The sequence below is a fragment of the Geotrypetes seraphini genome, chromosome 10 (genome assembly GCF_902459505.1).
Source record: "Geotrypetes seraphini chromosome 10, aGeoSer1.1, whole genome shotgun sequence".
NCBI classification, from domain to species: domain Eukaryota; kingdom Metazoa; phylum Chordata; class Amphibia; order Gymnophiona; family Dermophiidae; genus Geotrypetes; species Geotrypetes seraphini.
In genome coordinates, this window is record NC_047093.1 from 83,193,541 (window position 1) to 83,215,716 (window position 22,176).

Sequence of the window (22,176 nt, forward strand, 5' to 3'; positions counted from 1 at the left end):
AAAGATTCATAAGAACATAAGAACATAAGAACATAAGCAGTGCCTCTGCCGGGTCAGACCACAGGTCCATCCTGCCCAGCAGTCCGCTCCCGCGGCGGCCCAAACAGGTCACGACCTGTCTGTATCACCAGAAGGGGCTCCCTTGCCACCTTGGTTTCTCATTTAAGTCCTGTCTTCCTATCGAAGTCCTAACCCTCCGGTCTTGCACATGCACGACCTGGTTTGGTTTCTATACTCATTACCTGGTTAGCTTTCTATACTTGTTACATCCCAGCTCCTCCCTCAGTATCCCATGATCCCTTTATCCTTCAGGAATCCGTCCAATCCCTGTTTGAATCCCTGTACCGTACTCTGCCTGATCACTTCCTCCGGTAGCGCATTCCAAGTGTCCACGACCCTTTGGGTGAAAAAAAACTTCCTTGCGTTTGTCTTGAACCTATCTCCCTTCAGTTTCTCCGAATGCCCCCCGTACCTGTTGTCCCCTTCAGTCTGAATAATCTGTCCCTATCCACCCTCTCTATGCCCCTCATGATCTTGAAGGTCTCTATCATATCTCCCTTGAGCCTCCTCTTTTCCAGAGAGAAGAGCCCCAGCCTATCCAACCTCTCAGCGTATGGGCAGTGTTCCAGCCCTTTTACCATTTTCGTTGCTCTTCTTTGGACTCTCTCAAGTACCGCCATGTCCTTCTTGAGGTGCGGCGACCAATACTGAACACAGTATTCCAGATGTGGACGCACCATCGCTCGATACAATGGCATAATGACTTCCCGTGTTCTGGTTGTTATGCCCTTCTTTATGATGCCAAGCATCCTGTTGGCTTTTTTCGAGGCTGCTGCGCACTGTGCAGATGGCTTCAGTGATGCATCCACCAGCACACCCAAGTCTCTCTCAAGTCTGCTGTCTCCCAATAATACCCCCCCAATTTGTAGTTGAACAACGGGTTCTTTTTCCCTATATGCATGACCTTGCATTTGTCCACGTTAAAGCTCATTTGCCATTTGTTTGCCCAGTCTTCTAGCTTGTCCAGGTCTCTTTGTAGGTCCTCACACTCCTCCCTGGTCCTAACTCTGCCGCACAGTTTGGTATTGTCTGCAAATTTTATAACCTCGCACTTTGCCTCCTTTTCCAGGTCATTGATAGGAGGCAAAGTGCGAGGTTATAAAATTTGCAGACGATACCAAACTGTGCGGCAGAGTTAGGACCAGGGAGGAGTGTGAGGACCTACAAAGAGACCTGGACAAGCTAGAAGACTGGGCAAACAAATGGCAAATGAGCTTTAACGTGGACAAATGCAAGGTCATGCATATAGGGAAAAAGAACCCGTTGTTCAACTACAAATTGGGGGGGGTATTATTGGGAGACATCTTTTCCATTACAGTCTCAATTTGAGTAGTAATCTGAGATAGAACCGAATTACAAGGTAAAACTATTGTGATGACCCAAGCCCGCAAAAACAGCCTTCACCATAATACTCAACATGTAATACTCAATGTGTGGGCTCTTTTCAAAAAGGAATGTCCAGTCATCCATTATATGGATTGCTCTCTGATGAGGTTAGTCCAGATAATCATAGAAACATAGAAAAATGCAGCAGAAAAGGGCTATAGCCCACCAAGTCTGCCCATTCCAAGTATCCCCTCCCCTGAATTTACTCCCTTAAAGATCCCACGTGAGTATCCCATTTTCTTTTAAAATCCGTCACGCTGCTGGCCTTTATCACCTGGAGTGGGAGTCTGTTCCAATGATCCACTACTCTTTCGGTGAAGAAGTACTTCCTGGAGTCGCCATGAAACTTCCCTCCCCTGATCTTCAGCGGATGCCCTCTGGTGGTCAAGGGTCCCATGAGCCAGAAGATATCATCTTCTGACTCGATGCGTCCCGTGATGTACTTATATGTTTCAATCATATCTCCCCGTTCATCATCCTACTGATTTCTCTGAGCTGCACATGTGAATGGGAACTAAGGGACACTCGATGAAGTTACAGGGACATACTTTTAAAACAAATTGGAGGACACATTTTTTCTCTCAGAGAATAGTTAAGCTCTGGAACGCATTGCCAGAAGTTGTGGTAAGAGCAGTTAATGCAGATGGTTTTAAGAGAAGTTTAGACAATTTGTTAAAGTCCGAGAAGCATCCAAGTCCTAAGCCTGCTCTAAGCCTACCTAAAAAAATGCCTCTAACATGCCCCCTTAAGATTTGGATGCACTGGAGACAAAACAACCAGAAAAATGTCTAGAAAGTTTTGTTTTGAGAATGCCCACTTGGACGTTTTGACTAATAAGACTTTCAAGTGCTGGTTTATGCTGTCTTTTGGACATCTATCTTTTTTGAAAATGAGCCCCAAAGTCAGTTAAGTGTGACTTTCAGTACTTAACTGTCTATGGCAGGGGTGTCAAAGTCCCTCCTCGAAGGCCGCAATCCAGTCGGGTTTTCAGGATTTCCCCAATGAATATGCATGAGATCTATTAGCATACAATGAAAACAGTGCAAGCAAATAGATCTCACACATATTCATTGGGGGAATCCTGAAAACCCGACTGGATTGCGGCCCTCGAGGAGGGATTTTGACACCCCTGGTCTATGGTGAAAGACAGGACTGACTTTTATGTGGCTACCTTGGCCAGCTAAAAATGCTGACTTCATCCCTCGTAGATAATTTCATATGGGTGGAAACTGCACATTTTCAGTGACAGAATCCAATTAAGTGCTGCTCTAAATAACCAGTTACCATGAACAAGTGATTTAACTAGCCAGGAGCCATTTCTGATCATTTTGAATTTTGACGCCTATAATTGTATACATTGAATTCCTCTTGAAAGTAAATGTCTTTGTCACACAATGTTCACATTCAGACAAAGTTTTCTGTTTAATTTATATCTAAATGCAGCATAAAAATCCTATCAGAAACCCATTCTGAGCTCTTTGGGGTGCTAGATATAAATCTAAATAAATCTCACAGCAAAAAGGACAGAAACCTGTATTTTTCTGTCTTCTGTTTTTTTTAAAAGATAAAATTGAAGCAATTTCTTCATAGGTCTGCATATAAGGGGAGAGCAGGTGGTGGAACACTTAAAATAATAATTCAGTTTAAAATAGCATATCGTGCTCGGTGATGCTCACTGTGCAAAAGAAGGTTCCCTACTGCAATGAGGTTCAATTTTCTACTGAAGCATATTGCACGTTATCAACCTTCCTATAAATCAGATTTTTCAAACTCTGATCTTAATAGCCCACAAACCAGTTGGGTTTTCAGAGTGTTATGAAGAAGAGAGAGACTTACTTTCCTACTACCTCCACTATATGCAGATTAGAGAATGACATGGGGAAAAAAATTTGTCCGCGTCACTTGCCCATCCCCGTGACCACATCCCTGTCACCGTCCCATCCCTGCGACCACAGTCCCCACCCTATCTCAGTGACCACTGTCCCCACAGCCTCCATACAAGCCTCAGTACTGCAATATTTAGCTTATTCCTTCCTTATAAATCAAAGTTCTGGCTGCTGAACTAGAGAAAGAGATGTTCAGCTGGCAGGGCTTTATTTATAAATTTTTATCAACACAACTAATATACTACTTTATCCTAAAAAAAATAAATAAATAAATAGAATTTTTTTTTCTTTCTACATTTGTTGTCTGGTTTCTGCTTTCCTCATCTTTTCATTCAATTCGTTCCATCCACTGTCTACCTTCTCTCTGCGTCTTCCATTTGCTTTGTTACTGTGCCTTTCCATTCACCCCCTCCCCAATTCCCCATCTTCTTCCCTCCGCTCCCCCCATAGTCTGGAATCTCTGTCTTCTTCCCTTCCAGCATCTTCTCCCCATTCTCTGTTCCCCATTTCCCTTCAGCATCTTCATCCCACTCTGTCTTCCGCATTTCCCTTCAGCGTCTGTTACTCCCCACCCCCTTCAGTGTCTGTTCCATTCCTTTCCACCACCACCCTTCCCTCTCGCCCCCCCCTTCAGTGTCTGTTCCTTTCCACCACCCTTCAGCACCCCTCACGCGGTCCGACCATCTCCCTCCCCCTTACCTTCACGGCGCGTTAGTGTAATTTGTGCAAGCCGCCGGAGCTTGCCTGAAGTCCCAGTGCTTTTTAACATATTAAAAAACGATCTAGATATGGGAATAATTAGGGAGGTATTTAAATTTGCTGATGATACAAAATTGTTCAAAGTTATTAAATTGCAAGAGTATTATGAAAAATTGCAAGCAAGACTGGGAGACTGGGTATCAAAATGACAAGACATTTACCCCTCCTTTTACAAAACTGTAGCACAGTTTTTAGCACTGGCCACGGTGGTAACAGCTCCAACTGATAGGAATTCTATGAGCATTGGAGCTGTTACCGGCGCAACTAGCGCTAAAAACGCTAGCACAGTTTTGTAAAAGGGGGGGAGGGGGTAATGTGAGCAAGTGCCAAGGGAAAGGGATGAGACTTGATATACCGCCTTTCTGTGGTTACAATGAAAGCAGTTTACATGCTATTTGCAGGCACCTATTTTGTACCTAGGGCAATGGAGGGTTAAATGACTTGCCGAGAGTCGTAAGGAGTTGCAGTGGGAATCTACTATTACTACTGTTAATCATAACATAACAATCGGCTTATATACTGCAGGACCGTGAAGCTCTATGCGGTTTACAAAAGAGTAAAAAATATACAACTGAATGGAGGAACTTAGTTACCCAAATATTTGGCTAACAGGTGTTTTTAGATGCCCCCTAAATTCCAAATAAGTATGGAATTCATAATCAATGGTCTAAATCCTTAACCCATAAAGCTGCCTAATAAGACAGTAGAGGGCAAATTCTATAAGAAGCGCCCAAAAGTTAGGCGCCTATATAGGCACTGTTCAGCGTGATTCAAGTAAAATTGGGTGCTGTTTAGTGAATCACGCTGAGTGGCAGCTATTTGGGCACCTATTTTGGAGGCGCCCGTTAAATAGGCCAGCTCTAAGCACACTTAAAAGTTAGGCGCCTAGCTGAGCGCTTAAGAGCAGTGATTCTGTAAGAAGGCGCCTAACACATAGCCACGCCCACGCCTAACATGCATAGCACCTATTTTTTTAAAGGCTGCCTAAATTTTTAGAAGCGCCTTGTTACAGAATCTTGATAGGCGCCTATGTTTCAATCAGTGCTGATTAAAAAGCTTAATTGGGCTTGTTATTCAATTTAGACAGGCGCCTATCTAGATGGGCGCTTCTGAAATAGGTGCCTAACTTTAGGCGCTGGTTACAGAATTTGGGCCTAGGCGTTGGTGAATTTCTTTAAGTTTACAGCCTTTCACAGGCGGGAAGGTAAAGTTAGAAAGCGAGCATCTCATATGTTTATTGGTAGCAAGAGAAAAAAAGATCAGTAAAATATCTGGGAGCAAGTCCAAACAAAAACTTGTAACAGAAGCAGCCAAACTTGAACTTTACCTGCACCTCCACCGGCAGCCATAGTAACTTTTTGAAAAAAGAAGGGTTATATGGTCATACTTCTTCAGCCCAAAAATCAATCTGACTGTGGCATTTTGAACTATACGTAATCGCTGCACATTTCTCTGAGAAACTGCCAGGTAAACAATGTTACAGTAATCAAGTTGACTAAGAATCAAAGATTGGACCAACAGTCTGAACGATGAGGCATCGAAGTAAGCCTTAATAGAATGAAGTTTCCAGAGGGTAAAGAATCCCTTCTTGACCAAAGAATCTACTTGGTTCCTCATGGTCAGACTCTGGTCCAATATAACATCCAATATTTTAATGATTGACTGAATAGGATAGCTATGCTTATCTATAATCAAAGATGTATCAATATTATGTGGACGTGGAGAAGCAATAAAGAAATTTATTTTTTTCTGACTTTAACTTCAATCTGAACTCAATCATCCACTGTTCCATTAGTCTAAGTCAGGGGTGTCCAATGTCGGTCCTCGAGGGCCGCAATCCAGTCGGGTTTTCAGGATTTCCCCAATGAATATGCATGAGATCTATGTGCATGCACTGCTTTCAATGCATATTCATTGGGGAAATCCTGAAAACCCGACTGGATTGCGGCCCTCGAGGACCGACATTGGACACCCCTGGTCTAAGTACTTCTGTTACTATGTGAGCGACTTCTAAGAGGAAACCAGCAAATGGGATAATGATTGTGATGTTGTCCACATAACTAAATAATTTTATCCCCAAGTGAGATAATCGGGAACCCAATGAGGATATATAGACATTGAAAAGCAATGGGGACAATGGTGATCCCTGAAGGACACCACATGGGTTGCTTCAAATTCCTGAGAGATCATCATTGAAACAGACCTGGTAGGTGCGAGACATGAGAAAACCCTGAAACCACTCCGATACTTTTCCTCCAATACCAATTACATCCAAACAGTCCAGTAATTTGTCATGGTCGACCAAGTTGAAGGCAGAATTCATGTCAAATTGCATTATCAGAGTATTAAAGCCTCTGCTAAACAAGGCGCTCAGACATTTTCATGGTCACTGCCCCACAAACATGGAATCTTCTACCAGCCTATGTTGTTGGTCTACCCCTGATTTTACTATTATGTAAATCACTTAGAAAGTTTATAAGCGTTGCATCAAAACTTGGAAACTTGGCTATATAAATTATCCAAATTTATTTATTTAAGAAATGTGTATAGCACCTTTAAACAAAGTGGTTTCCATAAAAATGGCAGCAATCACTGTTTTGGTACTAAATAAAGGTCTAAAACCTGACTGGGATTAATGCAGAAAAGATGATAGAGGTATATAAAATATTGAGTGGAGTAGAATGGGTATGGGCAGATTTGAATCACTTGATTACTCTTTTCAAAAATTCTGGGATAAAGGGGACATACAGTGAAGCTACTAAGTAGTAAATATAAAACAAGAATAGGGTGAAAGTAGTTAGCTTAGCAGTATTTAAAACAGGATTATATAATTCCCTAAAAGTCCATTATTAAGATAGACTTGAGGAAATCCACTGCTTATTTCTAGGATAAGCAAAATAAAATATTTTTTGGAATCTTGTCAGGTACTTTGACCTGGACTGGCCACTGTTGGAAACAGGATTGGGTTTGATGGACCTTTAGTCTATCCTAGTATGGTAAATCTTATGTTCTTATAGTTAGAGATAGTGTGGCCTATAAGATTTTGTAAATAAATAGCTAAAAAGTACAGACCACTTAGAGTGGATAAATACTTACCTAACCCTAAGGAGTTGCAAAATGACATTTTAAAGGAGTTTCATTAAAACTCAGACCAAACTGTTTCTCCTTTTATCAGAGGTGGGTGGAACAGAGAGGGCGCTTTTTTATTGAGGCAACTTTCTTCCAGGAGAAGACAAATAGATCTTTGAGAATTTGAAATACAGCAATAGCTCAAGCACAGAAGTGCAGCTTGTTTGATGAATGAATTTTGAGAGGGAGGCAAGAGACATCTTTAGCCGACTCGTAATTCATTCCATGAGTTTAGCCTTCTTCTACCTGTAATAGTTTTTATATGGTACAGAGATGGCCCATTTACAGTGTAGCTAAGGGCTCCTTTTACAAAAATGCGTTAGGGCCTTAACACGCGGAATAGTGCGCGCTAAAAGGCTGCGTGCGCTAGCCGCTACTGCCTCCTCTTGAGCAGGTAGTAGTTTTTAAGCTAGTGCGTGCTTCAGCACGCGCTTATCCGGTATGTGCGCTAAAAATGCTATCACACCTTTGTAAAAGGAGCCCTAAGTGATCAGAAATTCAGTCTTTCTAGACCAGGCTTCTCCAAGTTCAGTCCATGAGGGCTGCAAATATGTTAGCTTTTTCAGATATACCTAATGAATATGCATGAGAGATTGAGTGGGAATGCAAATCTTGCTCATGAAAATTCACTAGAGATACCCTGAAAATCTGGTCTATTTGCAGCCCTTGAGGACTGCATTTGGACAGGTTTACTCTAGACCAATTAAAAAAAATGTGACTTGCCTACTGCCTCAAATTTTCAGCAATCTGAATAAGGTGGAAAATATCCCATGTCTGTCCAGAGTATGCAGATCTGGTAATCATAACTGAGGTAAAGTCAGGGGTATCTGACTGAATCAGATCTACTTTCAGTGAAGAAAAGGAGTACAGTGTATGGAGTTAAAAGCATGGAGCTGCATTCACTCTCTGCTGGTTCAGGAGCTTGTATTCAGTCTGTGCTTTCACTCAACAGTCCATTCTGCATTTTCTTGGAATTGTGGGTTATGTCCTCTTAACAGCTGGCAGATGTTGGTAGATCACAGCTCAGCAATGGTGCTGAGCAAAAGCATAAATCTTGTGCCTCATATTTGCTGATCATGACAGGTAGAAAGAAATCTAATAGCAGCTTCATTTCTCACCGAGTCACCTCTACTGTTCTGAGTCAAACAGGTTTTAACCTTTATTATTTTATTTCTTTTTATATCCAGGTCTCCAGATAATCTTCCCACAGTATTTGCAGGAGAAGTTTGTCCAGTCAGCATTGAGTTATATCATGTGCAATGGGGAAGGTGAATATGTGTGTAAAAACAACCAGTGTGCATGCCAATGTGCTGAGGAATACCCACAATGCAACTGCCCTATCACTGACATCCAAATCATGGAGTATACCCTAGCTAACATGGGCAAGTCCTGGAGTGAAGCCTATAAAGACTTTGAAAATTCAGGTAAAACAATGTAAAATAAATTTTCCTATTTATATTGCAAGTGAATAAAGCAATTAATCCAGCAAAAGTAAAAGATATGCTAATTAAGGTATGCTGTGATGTCAGCAACTCACTCATGAGTTCTCACAGGGCAAAGGATATCATGGAATCTGATCATTATTGTATATTCTGTACATGGGCTCTAGAAAATTCAAATAAGTGATTTGTAAATCTGTGTGCATGTATAATCAATTTTCACATGAAGATTCTTATCACTTACCCCCTAAATTCTGTACGTGCCTCCATAAGTTGTGCATGCATATTGATGCATAGCCATTGTGCACACACCACTTAAATGATTCATTGGCATCAATAATTGGCAATTAGCACCTCATAATCAACGTTACTTGGCACTAATTAAAAATTATGTGCACAGTTTGGAAAGTGATTCTATAAAAAGTATGCGCCAAGAGCAATGCACAAATTTGAAAAGGAGAAGTTGGGAGCATATCATAGGCGGATCGTAGGCGTTCCTAAAAGTTATTTGCATTGTTATAAAATATGTTCAATCCATGCACAACTTAGGCACAGGCATTTAGGCTTGGTTTTAGCTGGCTTAAATGAGTGCACCAGGTTATTCAATGTACAGGCACTTAGCATGACTCTATAAAAAGTATGCACATCTTGTAGAATCACACTAATGGGGAATTCTATAAATGTGTTAAATTATATGAGGATGCAAAACATATAATATGTTCATATAACGATTCAAAATGTTGTGTGATCGTGGCACCGAGGTACCTCCCCCTTTCAAACCCAGCATGCACCCAAAAAGAGGGATAAAAAGCCTCAGACTAATGTAGCAGTATAGAATCAAAAGGTACAAATCAAAACTGCTTTTGATACTTCCACTGGCAAAAAAACTCCCTCACAGAGCAGCTCAGGTTTAGAAAAGGGCAAAGTCACCCGGAGGCACGTTCAAGGACTTAGCTGACAAAAGACGACTTGAGCACCAACGCTGTCACGTCTTCTCCAATCTTCCTACCAATCAACCTTGTTTCACCAATGTTGTGGCTCATCAGGGGAACGAACAATGCAGGCACTCTGAGACCAGCCCCAGAACAAAGGAAACCAACGAGCACTTAAAGCCCTCCCTCCATCACAGACCTCACTTCCAATCTGAATCAACCAATCAGCATTCAGCTCAGCTATTATCAAACACATATGATTGAAAAAAAAATCAAAACGTCAAAAAAGAAAAAGCAGCAATATAAATGATTTCCACCTGTAAAAAATGCTTGCCACTCCATTTGTTGATTAAGACCCAATGGCCACACTGTTTGTAAAGAAAATATTAAAGCGTTCAGTTTGGTAAAGTTTTTCCTTCATGTCTCCCCTGCACAACAGAGGACGCAAGGAGTCTAAACACTGCACATTTAAAATCTTCAGATCTGTGTCTAAACTTTCACGAAGATATGGTGTGTTGTCTATAAATGTGTCCCGCTCCTTGAAACAGCTACTTAGCAAAACGCTGAATTCACATCGGAGCCCCATTCAGTGTATCTAAGTTAATTAAAGTTTTTATATGATAAATTATGTGAATGAATGGAATTAAATGGAGAAGGATTTAAAATATACTATGAATTACGATTAAGATTAATAGTGACCGATGATGAGGCTGGCTACGGTATAACCTCGGTTTTACATGAAATATGAAACCCAGGTGTAGCCGCTGAGGTCACATGAAGATGAAATATTAGAATAATGGAATAAAATTGGGGCAGAATCAATAAGAAATGATATGAATTAAGAAGCAAGCAGTGAATGAAGATTATTATAATAAGCGAGTGATATATGCTGTGGAACTGTTCGAGTAAGACACGTAAGCAAAACTATTGACACGTAGGTTCACGGAGGGGGTTATCCGAGAAGAATTGTGAAGAAAGCGGAGAAAAGAGCTCGCTGTAACCCCAGAGAACAGTTGTTGACATATAGGAGACAACAGGAGTAGGAGCAGTCTGTGATTTGTGTACTTCGTTTTTCTCAGATGTCCTCAGTTATTAACCAGAGTGTTAAGAAATATTGACCAATTTTACAAACGCACCACAAATTGAAAGATGTACCATGCTTACAGCAGGAACTGGAACCTGAATGACAAATTGTGCAAAGCTGATATACGGACTGATCAATACAGGGAGCCTACGGGTCACTACAAATGCAGTGTGTGATGTGTGATGTCATGTTGGAAGGGATGGTGATTGAAATTCCTTACCAACTGGAAGTTATATTGAAGAGATCCACCACATGCGCCTCTGGATGGGTGGTGTATGTTTTGATATGCCCCTGTCAGCTATGTTACATTGGCCACATATCTAGAGCCTTTAAAACTCGGCTTTTGGAACACAAACACAATATTTCTCATCAAAATGTAGTGGATGTCTTACCAAAGCATTGCAAGCAAGTTAAGCACAGATTTGAAGATTTTAAATGTGCAGTGATGGACTCCTTGGGAAGAAAAAACTTTACCAAACTGAACAACGTTTGATATTTTCTTTACAAACAGTTGGCCATTGGGTCTTAATCAGGTAGAAGTCATTTACATTGGTGCATTTTCTTTTTTGACGTTTTGATTTTCTTCAGTCAGCTGTGTTTGATAAGAGCTGAGCTGAGCACTGATTCAGACCGGAAGTTAGGTCTGTGTTGAAGGGAGGGCTTTAAGTGCTCTTGTCTGTTTCCTTTGTCCTGGGGCTGGTCTCAGCGTGGCTTCACTTTTCAAGACTGTATTGTTTCTTCCCCTGATGAGCCAAAACATTGGTGAAATAAGGTCGCTTGTTGGGACGACATGACAGCGTTGGTGCTCAAGTCGTCTTTTGTCAGCTAAGTCCTTAAACAAGCCTCCGGGTGACTTTGCCCTTTTCTAAACCTGAGCTGTTCTGTGAGGGAGTTTTTTTTTGCCAGTGAACCTATCAAAAGCAGTTTTGATTTGTACCTTTTGGTTCTATACTGCTACATTACTCTGAGGCTTTTTCTCCCTCTTTTTGGTTACATGCTGGGTTTGGTTACATGCCACGATCACACAACATTTGGAATTCTATAAATGGCATCTAAAACGATAGGCACTTATAATATAGCATCTATCTCTTGCCCATCACATATAGGCGCCTGTTACAGAATTGCACCCAACTTAAAACTTATGCGCTTGTAATGTAGGCCAGGGTTTTAAAGGCCTATATTATAGGTATTTATATCCTTTAGAGCAGGACTGCCCAAATCTGGTCCTCGAGATCTACTGGCAGGCCAGGTTTTCAGGATATCCACAATGAACATGCATGAGAGAGATTTGCATACCAAGAAGGCAGTGCAGGCAAATCTCTCCCATGCATATTCATTGTGGATATCCTGAAAACCTGGCCTGCCAGTAGATATTGAGGACCGGACTTGGGCAGCCCTGCTTTAGAGAATCACACCTAGCAGCACCTGGGTCTTTCTCCATCCCTAAACACGCCTACTTTGGAGTTAGGCACCACTAGGCAGCTATGTTTTATGGAATTGTGCCTAAGATAGGCGCCTACCACCCAATTAATCTTTATATTTTTTGATTATGAGCTTGTTAAAGCTCATAATTGAAGCCAATTTACTAATTAAGATAGGCACCTCTTATAGAATTTCCTTCTAAGTGCTGTTCTAGTTAGTGCTGATTTTTTGGGGCACTATATAGAATCAGGCTCTTAATAATTGACGAACATCATTCAAAGATATGTTGTCAAATATATTTATTGAAAAGTAATTTGCTTGTGACATGCAGCACAAACACAACACAAAGTTTTCATAAAATGAATTGATGCCAGTTAAATATAGTATTGAATTACTTTTCTATTAGCGGAAACATCACTGGAATTTGGGTAACCTATTTAGAATCTGGGATTTAGTGCCAAAGAGACATTGCATAATACCTAGGACCTTGTTGTTTATCAAAGATGCTACTTCTTTAGTCTTGGTTGTATTTGAATGCAGATGAGTTCAAGTCTTTCATGAAGAGATTGCCAAGCAACCATTTCTTGACCATTGGGAGCATACACCAGCACTGGGGTAATGACTGGGACCTGCAGACCCGCTACAAACTTCTCCAGAGCTCAATGGAAGTCCAGCGTCAGAAGATTCAGCGTACCGCCCGCAAGCTCTTTGGCCTCAGTGTCCGTTGTCGGCACAATCCTAATCACCAGCTGCCTAGGGAAAGGTAAGAATGCAGATCTGCGGGACATAAGCATCAAAATGAGAACTAAATGGTCCTTATATCTTTTACCTCAAATCTCTAAATTATTCTGTCTTTTGTTGCACATTCAGGGGCTGATTCTACAAACGGTGTCCCAGTTGTAGGTGACGGTAGGCATTCTACTGCCTTCTCACTAGCCAATCAGGACACAAAAAAATGGATGCAGCGAATGACACCTATATTGTAGGCATTTATCTTGCACCTGTGGAGATGCATAAGGATGCTTACGGATGCCCAAGGCCGGCATGGGCGTGGTTTCTACTAGAAGTGGTTTTAGGCGTTCATAAGCATCTCTATGCATCTCCATAGGCACGAGACAGACACCGTAAATGTAGGCCTGTAAATTGCTGGCCTATATTTAAGGCGTCTGTTAGGAAAAAAAGAAGCGATTCTGTAAAGGACAGCAATGCGTGATTGACACGCGATCAGTGGCCGCTTCTTAGGCGGCCACCGAGATCAGCGTTCTTTAGAGAATCAGGCCCTCAGTGTCAGTTTTCAAAATCATAGTTGTTAATGAATTTCTGTGAATCTGAAGGGTGTGCTCTCTTTTGGCTGACTGGAAAAGAGGCATTTTAGGGCACCTTTTAGTGTATGTCCCTCTTTATCTTCCTAGCTCCTTTCCTATAACCCTTCATTGTAGCTCCTTTTCAACCTAACCCTGTAAAGCGTGCCGAGCTCTATGCTTGTGGAGATGGCGCGGTATACAAACCTAAGGTTTAGTTTAGTTTAGTATGTGTGGGCAACCACAGTCCTGAAGGGCTGCAACTCAGACTGGGTTTCAACATTTCCACAGTGAATGTGCTTGAGATCTATTTGCATCCAGTGGAATCAGCGCATGCAAATCAATGTCATACATATTCATTATGGAAATCTTGAAAACCAGACAGGGTTGTGGCCCTTGAGGACTGTGGTTGTTCTCTCCTGCTTTGGAGACATATTTGAAAAGTATGTGTGCAATGCAGAGGCTGAGGTGGTGCTGGATGTCATTTTACAACATGGAAGGGTAGATATGGACTTTCTGCTGCCTTTAGGAAGCTGATATTTAAACAAAATATGTAAGAATTGTGTGCTTAAAAATTGGATTGTTTTGTGCAGGCTTAACAGAACATGTGTAAGTGTATTTGTAGATATCCCACCGGAAATTTGCCCTTTACTGTCTTGTAAATATCTTGAATTGAAGAATTATTGAAAGAACACAGTGTTCCAATCATGGTCACTTTAGTCCTTTCCATTGAATGTTAGGAACAATTTTCATGATGTTAAATTGTTCTGTTTGAACAACGATTCTTAATTGCTTTTCTGTTTTTCTCCTTCTACGATCATGAAGGTTTGAGTTTTATCCAGTTTTCAGTGCTTACCTTTTTATTTTGCAAGTGACCCCTGAAGGGTCAATTCTAATCACTGTACTATTCAAACTTTTCATCAGTTTGTCCAGGTTGACCAATTGTCTAACTTCACTCACCAGCTGTCTCCCTACCTGCAGACTGAAATTGGAAGGCCTGTGGATCAGCAGCACAGCCCTGCTATCCATAGCTCCTTTTATCTTTGAATTTCCTTAAGGGAAACTGACCACTTTGGGAGTCATTGTAGATTTCTGTGACAAAAAAAATCCCTTTTTTTCCTGCACAAAATATGTCTATTATGCTTATACCTGGAGAGGAAAAAAAAAAGGAGTCTTTTTCTGTTCATAAGTTCTTTGGTTCTTAGCCAATGTGACTATGGAAACATCATTTTCTCTGTCATCTCTACCCCATATTCACTATGTAACACGATTTTCGTTCCTGGGCAGCAAGTGTAATTTCCTAATAGCTCATGCCTAAAAAGTATAGAAAATGTCTTTTATTTGCATAAAACTTTGGTTTTGTGACCAGGATACCCAAATTTTGCAATTTATCTATTTAAAACATGAAAATACCAAATTATCAGCTTTTCGTTCTTATCAATCAAGCCATAAAACGCAACATATGAATCACAATTAACATTTATATTGAAGTTATACAAAGACGACCACAGATTTAAAAGTAAGACATTTTTATGAGATTCACAATTATGGGCTTCTTTTTCGAAGGTGCGCTAGCGGTTTAGCGCACGCACTGGATTAGCGCGCGCTAGCCGAAAATCTACCGCCTGCTCAAAAGGAGGCAGTAGCGGCTAGCATGCGCGGCATTTTAGCGCACGCTATTCTGCGCGTTAGGGCCCTAACGTGCCTTCGTAAAAGGAGCCCTATATTATAAGTCACTTTCATCAATCAGCCCCCAGATGCAGTGGAATAGTAAGAGGGGTGGGGGCGGACTACCCCAGGTGCCATCTTGATAGGGGCACCAGCACCTCTCCTCCTCTCTGCTCCCTACCACTCCTCACCCCCCATGTACATGCCTTAAATTCCCCGCCACTGTACCTCTAGCTCTTTGCCAGTGAGCAGCAGCCCCAACCTGCTGCTCTCACTGGCCTCGGTGCGCCTTTCTGACGTTACTTCCGGATCCCACAACTAGGAAGTGAGGTCAGAGGGAGAGCCGACGCTGGCGTGGGCAGCAAGTTTGAGATGCTGCTCGTACCGGAGAGCTAAACATCTCCCCCCCCCCCCCAATATGGGGAAGGGAAGCATGCATGGCAGGGGGCGGAAAAGAGGGTGAGGGAGGGCGCCACAACCCCCGGGCACCTCCCTCCCTTGCTACGCCACTGCCCTAATGTAGTCTCACATTATGTTCCAATTATATAGTCCTTGGTAGCAGCATTTGAAGTCCATTATATCCTGGTGGAAGTTCTCACCTTGCTCATCTGAGTATGCTTCCATGTTCTCCTTGTATGTCTCAAGATGAGCATCAAGGACATGGACTTTAAGAGACATCCTATGGTCCATTTTACTGTAATTCTTCACTAGATTCTCAACTAACTCCACATAGTTTTCGGCCTTGTGTTTGCCCAGGAAGCCCCAAACCACTGCAACAAAGCTGTTTGAAGCTGCTTTCTCCTTCCTACTGTAGTTAGCTTCTTGGGAAATTCCTTGTACTCCAGGACCTTCTTTATCTGTGATCTGACAAAGGCACCAGCTTTGACCTTTGCCTCAGACAAATTAGGGAAGATGTCTTGAACATACTTAAAGGCTGCTGACTCCTTATTAGAAGTCTGCATGGAAATAGGGATCGCGGGAATCCCCCCCCCCCTAACCCACGGGATTCCCACGGGGACCCCCCTCTGGCCCATGGGACTCCCACGGGGATGGAAGGCTTTGGAAGCAGGGTTCGTCCATATAATATAATGGACACGTCAGCCTTAGTAAAAGAGGGGATTTATAAGTTAATTACCTGAACAGAAAACAAAAAAGGGTTCCACCAAAGAGATTCCACAAGGAAAACAGCAGCACAAACACAAAAGAAACTGTGGAATTGATGATCCTGTCAGAAGTAATTGCTGCTTTTTATGGGGACGGGCTGGGAAGGAGGTAATTCCTTGCAGGGATGGGTGGGGACAGAGAGGATCCTGACGGGGACGGGTGGGGACGGAGAGGATCCTGGCGGGGACGGGCGGGGATGGGTGGGATTTCTGTCCCCGTGCAACTCTCTACTCCTTATCTAAAGCTCTGACAAATTGTTTCAATAAGCCTAGTTTGATGTACATTGTTTGGTGGTATGAGCATCTTCCAGGGGTCCACCAGTGGTTCCTATTTGACATTGTTTCTCCTCAAAGAGAACTTGGTCTGCTGTGGCCAATCCCATCTTTCGTAGTGCGCCTTGTGTCCAAAGGAAGAGATAGTAGGGAGGGGTGGATTGTGCTATATGTTAAATATGGAATTGATGGTGATTCTGCAGCATGGAATCCTTATGGATATAAATTCTATGTCTGAAGGGATGGAGTAGTATTGTAGTGCTGTATTACTGTTACCAGGACCAAACGAATAGACAGATGAAGAAATGTTTACAGAGATTAGGAAACAGGCAAATTGGGCAAAAGTATAATAATGGGTGGTTTCAATTACCAAAACAGTACATATATAGGAGAAGGCACATTGTAATCAAATTCAAACAAATAACCACATGCAATAAAGTCCACTAGATTTCAGCTTTCCTCTAGGGGTTCCAGTGGTAGTTTGTTTTTTTTATTTATCCACATCCCTTATCCAGGGCGAGTTACACACTCACATACAAAATATAACATTACATTTAATATACAAGTCGTCTTAATGATAAGCATCATTATAACCAATAAAAACTGACCAGACCATGGAATACATCAATGACCAGCATCCTGCACTCAACAGTCTCTACTCCTTGTGATGAACCACAATGCAATATGGATGCTGAAATAGAAAGGGAATTATGGAAATGGTGATGCTCTTGAGGCAGAGGCAGAAGGGGATGAACTAAAATGCCTCAGACTCGATCTCAAACTCGCCGCGATCAATTGTGGTAAATTTGGCAAAATATCAGTTAACCACGATGGAAGAGGCAGTTTTAGCCAAAAGATTGTCCTTTGTACCAACACAAAACCATCGACCCTTTCAATTCTGTTTTGAAGACATTACAATTGTGTATACATTTTTTTCACATAGACAATCAAGCTGGGGATAGATCTATGGTAAGGGATCAGTCTACTTAGTTCCTCTCCCCAGGTCCAATTGATCCTGTTGTTACTACTTTTAGAATTGCAGTGTTGAAAGAGCTGGACACACTTGAACAGTCATCTGTAAAATGCAAACGTAATCTGCATCTCAATCAGAGATTGAGATCTGAAGAATCTATAGTGATTAGAAGAGCAGATAAGGGAGTTGATATTGTCATCTGAGACAAAGAACAATATCTGCAGGCAGCTTGGTCCCAATTGACCAATGTGGACAATTATGTGCTATTGTTTGGGGATCCTTCAATACAAATTTTTTGCCTATGATGGATGGATAGTGGAGAGGGTTACCTCTGCCTATATAACTGAAGCTTTTTCTTTCGTTTCACTATGAAAGCAGCACTGCGTATATTAGAAGTGGTAAATAGAGGTATGAAAGAGAAGTTCCTTACGGAGAATGAATACAAAATTTTAACTTACCAGCACTATAAAATACCAGTGTTTTACTTGCTTCCAAAAATACATAAAAATATAGATAAACCACCTGGCTGGCCTATAGTGTCAGCGTGTGATTCATTATTGGAAAGGTTGTGAAAGTTTATTGATATTCACTTGCAAACTGAATTGGAAGGAGTGCAATCTCTATTGAAAGACATGAGACATTTTTTTACAGATTTTGCAACAATGGGTTTTGGCCAGGTACTAGTGACCTGAATTGGCCACCATGAGAACAAGCTACTGGGCTTGATGGACCGTTGGTCTGACCCAGTGAGGCTATCCTTATGTTCTTAACCTTTGGCAATGAGAGTTACTTGGTTGGTTACTTATGATGTCTCATCGTTATATACCTCAATTCTGCAGCAAGAAGCCTTCTAGTTTTCAACAGGTTTTGGATCAACGCCCTCGTTCGCATCTGGTCTCTACAGAGTTTTTAGTGGAATTGAGCCTTATAGCTATGAGTCAAAATTATTTTTTGTTTGAGGACAAATTTTTTTCAACAGTGTTTGGAAGTAGCCATGGGGGCTTCATTTGCCCCAACAGTGGCCAATTTGTTTTTTCAATATATTTCTTGGTGGACCCATTTCATTGCTGATATTTTCTTGTTTATGGAATGGAACTATTGAATCCCTTCAATTCTATGTATATATTGTGACAGGGAAGCCCCTGTCACGTGGAAAAACCCTGCTCTAAAACCCTCCATCCCTAAAGCTAAGCCAGTTCAGCAGCCAGAGAATAGGGTTTTAGGCAGAGTAAAACAAGCAGGGTTAAAACCAGAGAGCCATCTACCAGGAAACCCAGTAGGGGAGGGCTCCCAAACCCCAGTCTAATTGCCTTTATTCCTTTCCCAAGAGCAGAGAAGTTTCCCTGCAAAACCAAGCTGTGAAACAGAAAATCAACTTAGAAGCGGGCAGGGCTACACTGGGGAAACTGCAAGCATGTAAGCCTTCAGACGTGAAGCAGAAGGGAAATAAATTAACCCCAGCTGTGGCTGGAAGAGAGATTTGAGCCCAACCCACAGCTCTACACTGGAAAATCCCTCCACAGTAGTGCTGCCCGATTCAGGAAAAAAAATTTCAATTCGATTCAGCCTACTGAATTGGTTTTTCGATTCGATTCGATTTTCCTTTCCAATTGGGTGTTTTTTCAAACATCCTGGTGGGTTTATTTTATAGCCTCTTCACCCCCTTTGCCTTCTCCTAACCACACTGGCGCTGTGGTGTAAACAAAAGAAACAAACAAAAAAGACTTTTCCTCTCTCTGTTAAATCCTAGCTCACGTTTGCGGTCTAACACCAGCTCTGGCAGGGTACATGTCAGAGGAGGGGCGGGACCGCAGCAGAGGAAACAGTTCAAAGCACTGCAGTGCAAAGGGCTGTAACCGCGATCTTCGGCTGAAGCTGTAAGGTAAACGGTTTGGGGAGGCCAGGGGGAACACGGAGGCCTTCCCTGGGGGGGGGGGGGCGGCGCAGTCTTTCAGGGGGGCAGTCCTTCGGGGAGGCCAGGAGTGAAGCCGGATGTAGCACTTCCCTACTGACCCTCCCTCCTCGCCCTCTAAAACAGGGGTGGCAGCGGCCAACAAGAGCAGCACTGCCACTTCTGCTTTAGGGGGCGAGGGGAGAGGGTCCAAATCGGGAAGCCAATTTTTTTAAAAATTAAATCGATTCGAATCGATTCACCTGAAGTGAATCGGTGAACCGATTTGAATCGTGAATCGGGTAGCACTACTCCACAGAGAGAGAGAGAGGCAGCTCTTTGTCACCCAGAGAAGGACAAACAGAAATTCCCCAAGCAGGTCTGGGACCTTGCAGAGGGTTTTGTAAGGGTTTTGTAAGGGTAATGCTACGGAGGGGGGGAAGGGAAGCTTGACCAGCCTGCTCTCCTAACTACCCTGAAGGGGGAGGGGAATAGGAAAATGTAAATGCAGAAAGCATGGAAATAGCTGAGTATGATTGTGATGCCAGTAGTATGGGTTGGGAGAGCCATGCTAATAGCCCAGAAGAAGGCATGGAGTTGTAATATAACTGCTCCCCAGCACTGCTCTTTGCAACGTTTCCCTAACCAGAATATTAAATGAGCTAGGAACGTGTTGATGCTGGGAGAGGGCTACAGAGTGCCGATAAGAAACAGGGGCCCAGCACAGCTGCTAGGGAAATTAGCCAATCCTTTGAACAAACTTTTAAACTGCCGTGCAGAAGCAAAGGGGTGCTTGGAAACTTGGGTGGGGGCATAGCACAACTTTATGCATAGGAAGGGTTGTTTGTTTCCACCCCCACTGCTTAGGCAGAATGGGAGAAGTCCAAAGAGAGAGAAGCAGTGAAAGCTGAGAAGCCAAATGTCAATGAAAACTTTTTTGGTTTATTGTTTGGACTGGCTATGATATACCAGGCATTGCTTAAGAGAGGGGAGTAAGCTGGCGAGCGCTCCTTAAGAGGGAACCTAGCTACCTGCAGGTAGGGATCCCAACAGAGACTATCATATTATTTGGACATTAGTATTGGAGGCAAATGAAGCCTGGTGGCGATGAACTTTGAAATGAAATACAATAATGAGAATGCATGCTTTACCCAGGTGGCAGTGAAGACTGAACTGCAGGGAAATTATCACTGGATTCAAGTCTGATATTTTGGGGTTTTTTTCTTGTGGACAAATAAAGTGAATCCAGAAAAATTCCGTGTTTTTCTTTTCACCAACCAAATCAAAGGTGCCCAAAATCTTGCCTGCGGTCCGAGCCGGGTCTTTCGCTTGCTGAGAGCCAGGCCTGGCTGCAACATCAACTCCTGTCATCCTCATCTACAGTTTGAAATGCAACATGATCACAGTAAGATTAACTTTCTTGATGTTAAAGTAGAGTTGAGAGGTAATCATTTTGAGACTACTGTTTATTCGAAAATCCTTGATAGAAAATATTTGTAAGAATTTTCTATGAGGTCACGTGATGTAGTGAGGAGTGCGGACATATTTGCCTGCAGCTCCCAGGGCCTCGCTTTGCATCGACATTTATCGTTATACTTTCTCGGACTTACATCACTCTTTTAGGACCTTTAATATATGGACAAATATTTGCATTCACTTGGGGGCGCGATGGCTAGCCGGACCCAGAAGAAAGATAAAGAAAAGCCTCGCGGGGTGGATGGCAATATGGCGCCTGCTGAGCAGCCGATGTTAGCTCGGATTGTTCATTCTAGTGGGGGATCATGTACTATTTCTGCATTGCGGACTCCGGCCGGATGTGTAATAAACAAACCTGAGGAGATTGCAAAATTGTTTGTGCGGTTTTTTTTTTTCAGGCTGCTCCGTCTGATGTGGTTTCTTATTTAGAGCGCAGCCTGAGTTATTGGACGAGGCTGTGGCTTGGCTTACTTTACCGTTTACGGGGAAGGAGCTTTAATCTGCTATCACTAAGTTGAAATTATACTCTGCTCCGGAGCCAGACGGGTTCTCTGGCAAGTTTTATAAGATTTTGCATCTAACTTTGGTGGGACCCTTGTTAGATGCTAAGAGAGAAGAAAGGAAGAAGAACAAGGGAAAATGGAGATGAAAAAGATGGAGATAAAGAAACAAAAGTGCAGGAAGAATAAAAGGAGAGGCATCCCTGAAGCTATTAAAAAATCTCTTCTAATACCATACTCTTCATTTTAGGAATAGCAGATGTTGATAATGTAGTGTTTGCTAATCTTCACAGTTTCCTGGCTTCTGTCCCTCTGGATTTAATTAACAAGTTCTCTGTGTTTTTTTTATCACCATACCTGCCTGTGGTTCAGGACTGACTACTGAACTGTTAAAATAATGAATACCATGGTACTCTTTTATTTCTTAGTACTGTATAACGACTAGACAAGGGAGGGGGGAGGCCTTTGAATGAAATATTCTTCCCCAATACTTTGCTTACATAGGGCTACATTTTAAGGAAATAATTTTCTAAACCATTGCTACACGCCATAAAAATACACAATATGAGCACATAGCCTGTGTTTTCACGCTGTTTTTTGAGGGGAGGGGGGTTGGGGAAGCACAATACTATAACAGGGTGCATAAGGGCTTAGGCGCCTGAAAGATGTACAGTTGGAGCCTATTCTATAAAGATTTCCAAGTTAGAAATAAAACAAAACATAACAAAAAATATAATACCTTATTTATTAGAACAGTGTATTGCAAACTGTACGCTGTGGCAAGATTCCAGGTGTGCTGCAAGAGGCACGTCCTGTAGGCGAGTCAGCTGGTGT

General features: G+C 42.2%; 1 protein-coding gene across 4 annotated transcripts in view; it reads left to right on the plus strand.

Annotated features, from left to right (window-relative positions):
- The window catches only part of BRINP1 (BMP/retinoic acid inducible neural specific 1), a 279,680-nt gene that overhangs the window by 231,999 nt on the left and 25,505 nt on the right, over positions 1-22,176 (plus strand). For all 4 annotated transcript variants that reach the window (XM_033962434.1, XM_033962435.1, XM_033962436.1 and 1 more), the window contains 2 exons: positions 8,408-8,644; positions 12,638-12,860. In XM_033962434.1, coding sequence (XP_033818325.1) covers positions 8,408-8,644; positions 12,638-12,860 — 460 coding nt within the window. The remainder of the gene's footprint in view (positions 1-8,407; positions 8,645-12,637; positions 12,861-22,176) is intronic.